Source organism: Wyeomyia smithii, chromosome 3, assembly GCF_029784165.1.
Source record: "Wyeomyia smithii strain HCP4-BCI-WySm-NY-G18 chromosome 3, ASM2978416v1, whole genome shotgun sequence".
Taxonomy (NCBI): domain Eukaryota; kingdom Metazoa; phylum Arthropoda; class Insecta; order Diptera; family Culicidae; genus Wyeomyia; species Wyeomyia smithii.
This window is the reverse complement of record NC_073696.1, coordinates 48,603,315-48,617,258: the sequence shown is the minus strand read 5'-3', so window position 1 is coordinate 48,617,258 and position 13,944 is coordinate 48,603,315. Positions and strand designations below refer to the sequence as shown.

General features: G+C 36.7%; 1 protein-coding gene across 2 annotated transcripts in view; it reads left to right on the top strand.

Annotated features, from left to right (window-relative positions):
• The window catches only part of LOC129731828 (mucin-1), a 62,050-nt gene extending 48,681 nt beyond the window's left edge, over positions 1 to 13,369 (top strand). The window contains exons 11-12 of one of the 2 annotated variants that reach the window (XM_055692162.1): positions 12,424 to 12,680; positions 13,018 to 13,369. In XM_055692162.1, the coding sequence (XP_055548137.1) occupies positions 12,424 to 12,680; positions 13,018 to 13,122 (362 nt within the window). In that variant the 3' untranslated portion in view covers positions 13,123 to 13,369. Of the gene's footprint in view, positions 1 to 12,423; positions 12,681 to 12,810 lie in introns of both variants that reach the window. The other variant, XM_055692161.1, reaches the window with a different exon arrangement.
• The last annotated feature ends 575 nt before the right edge of the window (positions 13,370 to 13,944 follow it).

Genomic DNA, 13,944 nt, shown 5'->3' with positions numbered 1-13,944 from the left:
CAGGCAATGTTCGATCTTATGAACGCCATGTTGCAGGCAAAATCAATGTTTGAAGCCATTCAAATAGGCACAAATTTTACTATTAAAATTGTTTCTAATTTAAAATTTAGCAATGATTTTAAATAAAACAATTAAAATATTAAATTGGAATGCTCGCTCATTGAAGGCCAATGAGAATGAGCTTTTTAATTTTTTAACAGTAAATAATGTGCATATTGCAATTATTACTGAAACATTTTTGAAACCTAACATAAAATTAAAATATGATCCCAATTACGTGGTTCATAGATATGATAGGATTCAGGGTTCCGGCGGTGGAGTTGCAATTGTTATTCATCGCCGAATCAAACATCGTGCTCTTCCCCATCTTGAGACGAAAGTTATTGAAACTTTGGGAATTGAAGTTCAAACTGAACTTGGGATTTTATTTATTGCCGCAGCATATTCACCATTTCAATGCACACGCGAGCTCAAAAATTATTTTAAAGGTAATTTACAAAAACTCACCAGAAATCGTTCGAAATTTTTCATAATCGGCGATTTTAACGCTAAACATCGTTCATGGAATAATTCTCAAAGTAATTCCAATGGCAAAATTTTATTCAATGATTGTTCTTCAGGATACTATTCTATTTTGTCTCCGAATAGTCCTACATGCTTTTCTTCTGTAAGAAACCCTTCAACAATTGATTTGGTGCTGACAGATCAAAGTCATGTATGTAGTGATTTGATCACACATGCTGACTTTGATTCTGACCATCTTCCAATAACTTTTTCTTTATCACATGAATCAGTTTTAAACCCTATGAGCTCTGTTTTTAATTATAACAAAGCTAATTGGGAAAGATACAAAAATTATATTGAGAGAAATTTCAATAATGAGCTTGATTTGCAAAACGAAGTGAATATTGATTCCGCTTTGGAAGCATTAAAATGTGCAATTGTTGATGCCAGGAATTATTCTGTTCCAAAGGCTCAAGTGAAATTCGATTCACCAATAATTGACGAAAATCTTCAACTTCTAATTCGTTTGAAAAATGTCCGCAGACGTCAATATCAACGTTCTCGTGACCCTGTTTTTAAAACTATTTATAAAGATTTACAGAAAGAGATTAAACATAGATTTACTCTTCTGAGAAATCAAAATTTTGAGACTAAAGTTGAAAAATTGAAACCATATTCAAAACCATTTTGGAAGCTGTCGAAGATTCTTAAGAAACCTTCAAAGCCTATTCCAGTTTTAAAAGATGGTGAACGTTTTCTTGTATCCAATGAACAAAAGGCTCAAAGACTTGCTCAGCAGTTTGAGAGTGTTCATAACTCAAATTTGAATTTTGTGAGTCCAATTGAAAATGAAGTCACACGTCAATTTGATTTAATTTCTTCCCAGAATTTTTTACCTGCAGAAATAATTGAAACTAACTTGAATGAGATTAAATCAATTATTAAAAATTTCAAAAATATGAAAGCACCTGGTGACGATGGAATCTTTAATATACTAATCAAACATCTCCCTGAGAGCACAATGGATTTTTTAGTGAAAATTTTCAATTGCTGCTTCAAAATTGCATATTTTCCCAAATTATGGAAAAATGCAAAAATTACTCCCATTTTAAAACCGGATAAGAACCCAGCTGAAGTTTCAAGTTATCGACCAATCAGTTTGCTTTCTTCAATAAGTAAACTGTTTGAGAGAGTTATTCTTAACAGAGTGATGTCACACATCAACGAAAATTCAATTTTTGCAAATGAACAGTTTGGATTTCGCCATGGGCATTCCACAACTCATCAATTGCTCAGAGTTACTAATATGATACGAGCTAACAAATCTGAAGGTTATTCCACTGGAGCTGCTCTTTTAGACATAGAAAAAGCATTCGACAGTGTTTGGCATAAAGGTTTGATTGCGAAATTGCAAACTTTTAATTTTCCAATTTTCCTTATCAAAATTTTAAAAAATTATCTTACTGATCGAACTCTGCAGGTTGTCTATCAGAATTCAAAATCTGATAGATTTCCTGTCAGAGCAGGTGTGCCTCAAGGTTCAGTCTTGGGTCCAGTCCTGTACAACATATTCACTTCAGATCTTCCTGATTTGCCTCCAGGATGCACAAAGTCATTGTTCTGCGATGACACAAGCATTTCCGTAAAAGGAAAAAGTCTTCGTGTCATATGCAGTCGATTGCAGAAAAGTTTAGATATTTTTTCTTCCTACTTGCAAAAGTGGAAAATCTCTCCCAATGCTTCTAAAACTCAAATGATAATTTTTCCGCATAAACCTAGGGCTTCTTTCCTCAAGCCAAACAATAATCACGTTGTCAAGATGAATGGGGTTATTTTAAGTTGGTCCGACAAGGTTAAGTACTTGGGACTAATTTATGATAAAAAACTTATTTTCAAAGAGCACATTGAGAGTATACAAGCCAAGTGCATCAAATATACGAGATGTTTATATCCTCTCATTAACAGGAATTCTAAACTTTGTTTAAAGAACAAACTTTTGATTTACAAACAAATTTTTAGACCAGCAATGCTTTATGCTGTACCGATCTGGTCAAGTTGCTGTTCAACAAGGAAGAAAACGCTCCAAAGGATTCAGAATAAAATTCTGAAAATGATTTTGAAGCGTCCTCCTTGGTTTGGTACACTCGAATTACATAGACTTACTGGTGTTGAACCATTAGAAGCTATGTCAAATAAAATTATTAACAATTTTCGACAAAAATCGTTGCAATCCTCAATTGCTACGATAAGCTCTCTTTATAGCCAATAAGTTAGCAATTAAGTTAGTTGTAAGTTTACTTCCCCTTTTCTGACAAGTAGGTTTAAATCCCTACGAATGATAAGTCCTAATTGCGAAAGCAAACAAATCCTAACAATTAAAATTACAAATTTCTAACAGTGTTGAGAAGTCACCATTTGTGATTGGACACACATACTCATTATTTACTAATATTTATCATAAATACTTAAGCTACTAACGTCTATTTTCACAAAACTAAGCCATTTTTTACCCATGGTTTTATTTTAATTAGTAATGATACATTTTGCGGTGCACAATTGTGGGTCAGTCCATATTTTGGCTATTCCTATTACTTTTGCATAATAATACATCAAGATTGGATAAAATAACTTATTATCAAGCTTTTACAACAACAAAATATTTTTTGTGTTGTATTTTGACGATTTTATTGACTAAATGATTTTGAATGAATTGAAAATCTTAAAAATATAATAGTTTTTTTGTGTGGAAGTCCATTTTCGCTTCATATCCTCCTTCTATTTTACTTTTTTAGAATGCTTACGTAGTGCCTGCCTCATTATGGCCCATAGGTCCTCAGTTGGACGCAGTTCAGGTGCGTACGGTTGATTGAGATGCTTCGGTAGGAAATAGACTTCCTTATTCTCGTACCACTCCAAAATATTTTTCGAGTTATGACACGAAACTTAATCCAGCCAGAGAGTTGTAGGACCATTTTGTGACCTCAGAAGTGGAAGTAAATGCTTTTGTAGGTATTCCTTCAAGTATCCCAAGTACTGACCGTCCCGGTTGTCACGAATGGGGATGTACTAGAGCTACTGATGTTGCTTTTACATAAGTCTCGTCATCCATAACGAGGTAATGTGGTTCCGTCAACATCTGGGTGTAGAGCTTTCGTGCACGTGTTTTCGCCACCGTATTCTGCAGTTCATTGTGATTCGGCGCCTTTTGAACTTTGTACGTGTGTAATTCACGTTTTTCCGGCCGTTGGTCAAACGTTCGTTGTACCGATTTAAAACGCGAGTTATCGTGGATTGAACCATTCCCAGCTTCCTGCTGATAGCACGATGAGAAAAACTTGGATACGCGCAAAATTTCTTTACGCCTCTTCTGTTCTTCCGACTCCATCTTCGCAATGATTGCACTTGCAGCAAAGTGCAACTTATGCAGTATCTACAAAACAGACAAACAGGTGCACCACGAAATTCATTCTCGTGATCAAAATAACAGTCAATTCAAAATTCATTTATGCGGAATATTCCCACCGCAGCGGTGGTGGCTCTGATGTGCTTTTCTCAGGGGTAATCTATCTGTCAGATATCGTGAAACCGTGACCAACACATTTGGCAACAATGCGTCTGTATGTTTTGGTTTTTGTCGTTTTGATCGAAGTAAAATGGAACGTTCTCTTTTCACAAAACTCGAGAAATCGCGGAAAACCTTTAATAATAATGCGTTCCGTAGTGAAGTTTTGGGACAGCAACAAGTTTTTGACGAAAATTGATGATGTTTTATCGTCACATGGGTAATTTATCAAACTTCATGGACCAGAGTTGGTCTGCGATAACGCACACATATATGAAATTTGACAGCGGTAAATCCCCCCTGGCTTTTCTCCTTTTAACTCAGTTGACAGTCGTCGCGTACCCTGCTGCCAAAAATAGCAGAAAGGCCAGAAGATTATCTTCTGCAGAAAATGTCCAGTAGGTGCCGAACAAATTAGTTGGAACCACAATTTTCTTAGAATTTTGTAAAAGTTACAGTCGTTTAAAATTGATGTAATTTGATTCCGTACACTCTTTATGATTCCCAATGCTTTTTATCAAAGATGACTAGAGCAAGTTACCTGACTCTTGTAGCACAGACAAACAGACGTGCTTCTTCGAAGAAAAATCCTGAAAAATCGTCCTTATTCGAAACGTTACACTGATGCGCCACTATGTGACTTTCTTGCCTACTAACTTGTTTTCGTGAAACGGTTCTTGTCTTTGCTAATGTGTGTGCACGCTTGCCTAAATCAACACCAACGGCATTACTGACAGTTTTTTCAAACCCTCCACTGACCTCCACAAAGATCACACTGGAGCCCCCTGGTAGTGAACACTGACTAATAGCAAAAAGAAAAACAATACGCGGAGAATTTAACAATAGGCAAACAACTAGGTGATATCCCACTGGAACTTTGTTCCCCTGAATAGAATCACATACAATAACAAAAAAAAAATTAAGGTTTAGTGATAAACGTTACTACAAAGGCAAAGACAAACTACACTAATTAACAATTAAAGATGCAGGAAAAAACCAGCAGGAATCAGAAAAACCTACATTCACAAAAAGGTTGGCGCAACTAAAATATATATTCGTTTGTATTTCAAATTAAGTGTTGCTTCAGTTTGATTTTAAACAGGATAGTATTAGTTATTAGTTTTAGTTCTTAAGGTAGCAAATTGTATTTTAACGGGCCATAACACTGGATGCGTGTTGAACCCAAGTTCGTGCTAGCTCTGCTTCACAAGAGTTCAGATGCATTTCTGGTGTTTTGACGGTTAATCCTAGCTGTGAATGTTATGTTTGGATGGAATTTTTTTTTGTGTTATGTATTGTGGACAAAAATAATTGTTTGAGAATCACGTAATCCTAAGATAGTGTTAATTCTATGGTTAAAATTTGTATAGAGTAATTCAATTGGGTATAAATGAGGTAAATTGAAAATTACTTTTACACATCTGTTCTGAAGTGTTTGAAAAAAGTTTCGACATGACCCCAAACAATAATTAGGTATTGGAGAAAAGAATGATTGCACGCAAAATAAAAGTTTAATAATGCTTCAATAGGCACAAACCGTCGTACCCTTTTCATAAGGCCACATAGAGTGGGAATTTTACCGGACACTTTTCCAAGATGAATTCCCCATTAAAGACAGGAATTTAAGTGTAGCCCTAAATATTTGAGAGAAGGCACTTTTTCGATGAACAAATTTCTCACACATGGATCGGGAAGTTGAGGAATTTTTTTGCGCAGCGAATGGAATACCATATACAGTCCCCCCACGATTATGGATCACTTAAGACGATGTATGAATTCAAAAAATCATCTCTGACCAATTTTATTGTTTATCAGTAATCTATAAATGTTTTCAGTCACAGAAATTTGTAATCTTTCACATCATTGAGTATTTCTTTTCATGTTTTGTGAATATTTCTCAGAAAGTATGTTTATTCCATAACTTACCAAATACACAATTATGGATCACTTTTGAGAGCGGTTCTAATAATAAAACATTTCGCATCATATTATGGATCAGCATATTAAAAACAGCTTTTGGTAACGAATTCATTCAATAAACCTTGTTCAAATTATGTAATTTGAAGAAATAACATATTTCAAATCGTATTAAAGATCCCGCATGGCCTGGTTAGATCTAGAGTCCAGGTCTGTCGCTGCCGAAGGTAGCAATGAACCATTGTATACGATACATCATAACAGCTTCCCGCTTTATGTAGGTTTCATGTCCCTCGTGCCTTGGAAATAATATTTTTCAAAGGCTCAGCACTGTTTAGCTTCCGTTTAGAGCTCAATAGAAGTTGAGAGGGTGTTTTAATTGGTGAAAATCACATTTGAATCGGAGTGATCCATATGTATAGAGAACTATCTTGTCTCGGTCCCTATTATGGAACAATTAGAAAATAACTAGTTTTTACAGAAAAATCTTTATCAACCATCAACATTTTGATGAGCGTGAAGAACTTACCTTGATCTTTGTGTATGAGTTATTTTTTGCACGAGAATTAGCGATTATATGACATATGAACCTTATGAATGATGAGCGTGCTACTTACGCTGATTGAGAAAAACGACAAATATTTTGATAGATTCTGGAAGACAATATTGCTCGCCGATAAAAAACACATCAATCTAGGAATAAGAAGGTTGTTCTCTGTGTTTCAAGCTAGCAAATATGGCATATTTTACTGCAAAAATGTTACATGCCTTCGAACCGCTAGTTTAACTGAGTGAAATAACTTGAAACACAAAAGTGATCCGTAATTGTGGGAGTTCCATAATTGTGGGGGGAGTGTACTTTGTTTTCGTGAGGTTTAGAGAGAGGTAATTGCAATCAAAATATTCAATTAGAGTGCGTAAATCGGATTCCATGTGAGTAACAACCGTTTAAACACTAGAACTGGGATGAAACAATACGGTATCATCTGCAACAAGCTTTGATGTTCCATGAAGCTTGAGGTTGCCGAAGTCGTTGATAAAAAATAAGACTAATAAAGGACCGATATTGCTTCCTAGAGGTACTCCTATATCAATCGGGCGTAAACTACTACGCACACTTTCAATTATTACAAATTGTTGCCGATTTGATAGATAACTTTTGATTAAGTCTTTGGTGACTCCTCTTATCCCATAGCGGTCAACCTTCCTAAGCAGTATACCATGGTTTAGAGTATCAAAAGCCTTTTTGAGATCGATGAATAAGCCACCCACGATGTTTCTTTGATCAACTTCGCAGATCAATTCATCAACAAGCTCGGTACAAGCACAGCCTTTCCGAAAGCCGTACTGAAATCTGTACACATTATCATTAGCCGACAAAAAATTCACAAGACGGCAGGTTGAAAGTTTTTCTATAATTTTGTTTAAGGCAGATAATGTCGAAATCGGTCGATAGTTGGTTTTGTCTTTGATAATGAATGTGCCCGCTTGCTTACACACTAGCGACACTAGCGGCATTACTGCCCACTAAGCAATATTTCAAAATAATCGTTATTTTCCTGGTCGATGAAATCGTCATCGAGTGGCACGTCTGTTTGTCTGCACTTGTAGTATGCAGCGGACACGATTGTCGCTGCGCGTGAACAAAAGTCGAACTAATTTGTATGCTGGTAATTTGATGATGACGACAAGGTAGCGAAAGGTGAAGCAAATTTAATAGAAAGGCTTTATGTTTTTTTTTCTGAGTAACTTTTTTCTCAATAAAAAACAAATAATTATACTGATCAACACAAGTTTTGCCCCATAGCTTAAGCTGAAAAAAAAAATGATGGTTTACAACTTTTCACTCCTGTGAATTTTGGTGCCCCTAACCAAGTCGAAAGTGCGTTAATACTTCAGAAACCTGAATAAAGTTTTCCCGTAAGCAAACATAGAAGCGACGAACCTGGCGAGAAATTACTCTGTGGCCTTTTCACGCACTTCTGAGCTGGTTAGGGGCACTATAATTCACAGAAACAAACAAAAAAGCTGTAATTTTTCATTTTTTCCAGTTTGATGTTTTTTTCGCTTTTGTCGACCAGTGCTATCTACAACTTCATTCAACGGTAATCTTATCAACATTAATTTAAAAATTTGATTTTGTTAACAAGAATTTAATCCGTTTCAAATATATCGAAAAAATTCCAACTTTTACTGCCACTTTGCTTAGCAGCTTAGATACAATTGTACTTGTTTGGTGTTATCGCCAAATCATGCTTAAGTGTTTTATGCCATGAGTCATGCGAATTTTCGCTCATGTCAGTACCATTTAAGATTCTGTGACTACTGGCTATTCGATTAGTGCTACTGTCTACTTCTTTACAGCTTTTTTGATTGGTCATCCAGGAGAAAGCGTTCCATCTTTTCTTTTTTGGCTATCATTCCAATATGAATTTTCAATCCTTTCAAGTAATATATAGTCTACCTTAGATTGCCAATACAGAAAATTTATTGGAATCTATTGAACATATATTTAGAAAAATACTAACTAGTTTTTACAGAAAAATCTTTATCAACCATCAACATTTTGATGAGCGTGAAGAACTTACCTTGATCTTTGTGTATGAGTTATTTTTTGCACGAGAATTAGCGATTATATGACATATGAACCTTATGAATGATGAGCGTGCTACTTACGCTGATTGAGAAAAACGACAAATATTTTGATAGATTCTGGAAGACAATATTGCTCGCCGATAAAAAACACATCAATCTAGGAATAAGAAGGTTGTTCTCTGTGTTTCAAGCTAGCAAATATGGCATATTTTACTGCAAAAATGTTACATGCCTTCGAACCGCTAGTTTAACTGAGTGAAATAACTTGAAACACAAAAGTGATCCGTAATTGTGGGAGTTCCATAATTGTGGGGGGAGTGTACTTTGTTTTCGTGAGGTTTAGAGAGAGGTAATTGCAATCAAAATATTCAATTAGAGTGCGTAAATCGGATTCCATGTGAGTAACAACCGTTTAAACACTAGAACTGGGATGAAACAATACGGTATCATCTGCAACAAGCTTTGATGTTCCATGAAGCTTGAGGTTGCCGAAGTCGTTGATAAAAAATAAGACTAATAAAGGACCGATATTGCTTCCTAGAGGTACTCCTATATCAATCGGGCGTAAACTACTACGCACACTTTCAATTATTACAAATTGTTGCCGATTTGATAGATAACTTTTGATTAAGTCTTTGGTGACTCCTCTTATCCCATAGCGGTCAACCTTCCTAAGCAGTATACCATGGTTTAGAGTATCAAAAGCCTTTTTGAGATCGATGAATAAGCCACCCACGATGTTTCTTTGATCAACTTCGCAGATCAATTCATCAACAAGCTCGGTACAAGCACAGCCTTTCCGAAAGCCGTACTGAAATCTGTACACATTATCATTAGCCGACAAAAAATTCACAAGACGGCAGGTTGAAAGTTTTTCTATAATTTTGTTTAAGGCAGATAATGTCGAAATCGGTCGATAGTTGGTTTTGTCTTTGATAATGAATGTGCACGCTTGCTTACACACTAGCGACACTAGCGGCATTACTGCCCACTAAGCAATATTTCAAAATAATCGTTATTTTCCTGGTCGATGAAATCGTCATCGAGTGGCACGTCTGTTTGTCTGCACTTGTAGTATGCAGCGGACACGATTGTCGCTGCGCGTGAACAAAAGTCGAACTAATTTGTATGCTGGTAATTTGATGATGACGACAAGGTAGCGAAAGGTGAAGCAAATTTAATAGAAAGGCTTTATGTTTTTTTTTCTGAGTAACTTTTTTCTCAATAAAAAACAAATAATTATACTGATCAACACAAGTTTTGTCCCATAGCTTAAGCTGAAAAAAAAAATGATGGTTTACAACTTTTCACTCCTGTGAATTTTGGTGCCCCTAACCAAGTCGAAAGTGCGTTAATACTTCAGAAACCTGAATAAAGTTTTCCCGTAAGCAAACATAGAAGCGACGAACCTGGCGAGAAATTACTCTGTGGCCTTTTCACGCACTTCTGAGCTGGTTAGGGGCACTATAATTCACAGAAACAAACAAAAAAGCTGTAATTTTTCATTTTTTCCAATTTGATGTTTTTTTCGCTTTTGTCGACCAGTGCTATCTACAACTTCATTCAACGGTAATCTTATCAACATTAATTTAAAAATTTGATTTTGTCAACAAGAATTTAATCCGTTTCAAATATATCGAAAAAATTCCAACTTTTACTGCCACTTTGCTTAGCAGCTTAGATACAATTGTACTTGTTTGGTGTTATCGCCAAATCATGCTTAAGTGTTTTATGCCATGAGTCATGCGAATTTTCGCTCATGTCAGTACCATTTAAGATTCTGTGACTACTGGCTATTCGATTAGTGCTACTGTCAACTTCCTTACAGCTTTTTTGATTGGTCATCCAGGAGAAAGCGTTCCATCTTTTCTTTTTTGGCTATCATTCCAATATGAATTTTCAATCCTTTCAAGTAATATATAGTCTACCTTAGATTGCCAATACAGAAAATTTATTGGAATCTATTCTACATATATTTAGAAAAATACATTCGATTATCCGGAAGAATCACTTAACTGATTTAAACTAAATTGTATTTCTTAGAATAATCAAGAGCGCACTGTAATAACGTAATAAATAGGTGCGCTGGATGAATCGAGCAATTTTGCTAACTTGCACTTTTTATCTGACGGAAACAACCGAAAAAAAAACAATCCAGGCATAAGTCCGCGCAAGGTTCATCATTTCAAGGTTAATGTAAAAACTTCTAACCACGCCCATCGTCATACATTAGCTGATTTCCGATTTGTGTTACCGCGCACAGCCAGCTTCCGAATTACGATTTCAATCTCACGAGCAAGCATGACGGCGCGCGGCACTCCTTGCCGGGTCGAGCGGGACAAATATTGCACAAAGGCGAACGGAAAAAGGTTATTTTTTATCGCAGCTAGAGCGCGCTCCTGCTCATCTTCTTGGAAATCGATTCGGTGCTTTTTTCTTCTCTGGGCGATGGATTGTGCTGCCCATTGCGCAATCGGTGTTCTTTGCGTGAATTGCTAATGATGTTTTGACTGATTTTATGGAGCCTAGGCTGGTTGCAGGTATTGCTTTCGACGCTCATGTTTTCCGAATAGTGCTGAAATCCGGGGATTTAAGGGACTTGGCTACTTAAAATAAACACTGGTAATAGATACTTAATGTGTTGTCTAGCTATATGTCATAGTTTATTGACACATATCATATAATAAAACAAACTGGAGATTGTGGCTTCTGTGAAGTGAACGCTCTTGAGAATGACATTTAGGGGACCTGTTTCATCTGAGAGTGTGCGACATAATTCGCTAATATCAGACATTTGCATATCTAATACAAATTGTGTTGCTATAAATGAGATTGCGTAGTTTCAACATTTGTTTTTCTGTTTTGATTTTTGTTTACTTTAATACTAGACAGATCGATAAGTAGGCTATTTGTTTTCCGTTGGAAACAAGTTGTTTTTCTGTAGTTTACGTCTACCGGTAAGCTAGAATTTGCAATTCTGGTTTGCAAAGGAATTCTGGCACGACAAATTTTCACTGTTGATTGTACAATCATCTCCTCAAAAATTTTTGCCCTACGCTTCAACGAATCGAGGTTATCCTTTGATGAAAAATTCATTTCAGATATGCTCATATAAAACCAATAATTGTTCTGTACTTCAAAATATTCGTGTCGAATACTTTCTTGAGAATACGATCATGCGATTGTTATAGCAGATAGTATCTCTTCCATTTTATACCTTAATGTTGGGACTCCGTGATGGGATTATGTGGACTTAACCTTAGAAAAACTATCTGACATATTAGTTCACGTAGAATTTTACTATCTCAAAAACGCAACGTTGAACCCCCAAGGCACTGCTAGGAGTTCTGTGGTTGTTTTTCTTGTAGAAATGGTTTGACGCGCAACCAAATCATCGCCCGTAACGATGATACAGCGCAAAATAAATGTATGTTCACTCTTTGAAGTTGTGGAGAACAATCGAATGAAATGAATATTTAATTCCAGTTTTTTTGTTGTTATTGTGTGGCGAATGAAAGTAAAAACTGAAAAGAATAATTACTGGAACGAAATGCGCACATGCGAACCTAATCGAAGTTCTTACTCTTTAAAATCTCTTCAGACGAGTGATGATTCGGTTGAAACATTTTGTTTGAAATCTTTACACTGTCGAAAATTTACTCAAAATCATATTTACATAAAGTCGAATCGTTGAACCAGCCTCAAGATTATTTGTTGTTTTGCTAAGAATACAAACGACAATCTGCTCTGCATACTAATTAGGCTTTTGAACTTCAGCACGACTCAACGATCAATGCGGATTTGTACACAAAATTCCTAACCTAACTGATGTATTCCATCCCCAGCTCCGAACGAGTACCACATCCCAGACGTGCTGGGATCCAGCAAGGAAGGCCCAATCCGTTCCGCACCCGCCTACACAATCACCGGTCGTCAGAAGGCACGGTTGCCACAGTGCATCACCTTCCCTGGTCCCGGTCACTACGACTCGAAAATCGATCCGCTGGTGAAAAGAGCTCCGATGTTCTCGATGGCCACCCGCTTCCGCATACCGACGGACGAAACGATGAAACCGGGACCGGCGGCACACCACCCGGAGAAGGTAATTTTCTTCCAGCTCAAATCCTGCAGCGCCCGGATGCTAATCTGCTTTCTCTTGCCCTTTCGGCTTGAAACCATCGAAAACCTCCATCATCGCTTACAACCGAATCCCCCATTTCATCCCGCAACAGGGCTACAACATTTACCGAACCGCTCCCGCAAGCTCCTTTGCCATTCGCCACACGCCGTTCCTTGCGCACAAAACTCCCCGATTGGTCACCAACGTTGTGAAACGTTCCTATTGGGATTAAATTTTTCGATCGTACCAACTTTGAACATTGCAAAATTCACATTGTTTTTCATGCGTATGATTTCCTCCCCTCATTGACTATCCGCAGGTTAATTTGGGCCACATGCCGTCCTACAGTTTCGGTATCAAGCATTCGGAGTATCTCGGGCAGTTTCCTGAACCAACGCGCTACCGGAATCAGCTAATCTTTTAGGCATCGTGCTTCGATTGGTTTGTTTGTTTGTCCTACGACTTTTTTTTCGTTCATGTATTTTGATTGTCATTTTTTTGGGGGTCGTCGTCCGTTCGTGTTACGGTGCTAATACGCTTCTAGGTTGCTATGAATATTAATTTTGTTTTTGTTTTCGATTTGTTAATCAACAGCGATACGATAGCCAACAGGCTACGAGTAGACGAATCAAACGTTTTTAGTTTTGTTTATCGAATAGATGCAGTATGAAGTTGTTTTTACTATTGATTCAGGAGAAAGAAAGCCACCTGCGACCATGATGCTGGGGGTTGTGTATTTATGAGTGCGATGTGAGTATAAAATAGACAACAGGTTTTGCTTTTTCTATTCATATCTGAAAACAAATTCTATGCTGGAATAAATTTCGTATAAATAAAAATAAAAATTGGCTGCGTATTAAGTTAGGCTTCAAACAATAATAATTGCATGATTGATGGATTACAATAGTCAATATGTACTTTGTTGAATGTAAATTTTAGTGGACAAATGTGTGATACTCAGGTGAGAAGTTTAAAAAACAAATAAGGTCATAAAAAAAATAGCACAAAATGACACACTCAGCCCATTTTTTGTATGAATTTTGTATGGAATGTTTGTTTTTTTTTTTTGTGGATGGCCCCGATTGCTGTACAGTTGAGCTAGTTGGTTCCGTTGAAGTTGAACCATCATAAAGGAAGAGCCCCTCAAAAACAAAGCAGTTGCGCTGAGCTTTCAGGTTCAGGTTTGCAAAAGCGGTATTTGTCGGTTGGGACTTTGCCGATGAGTAGCAGGGTCGGCGTCACACTT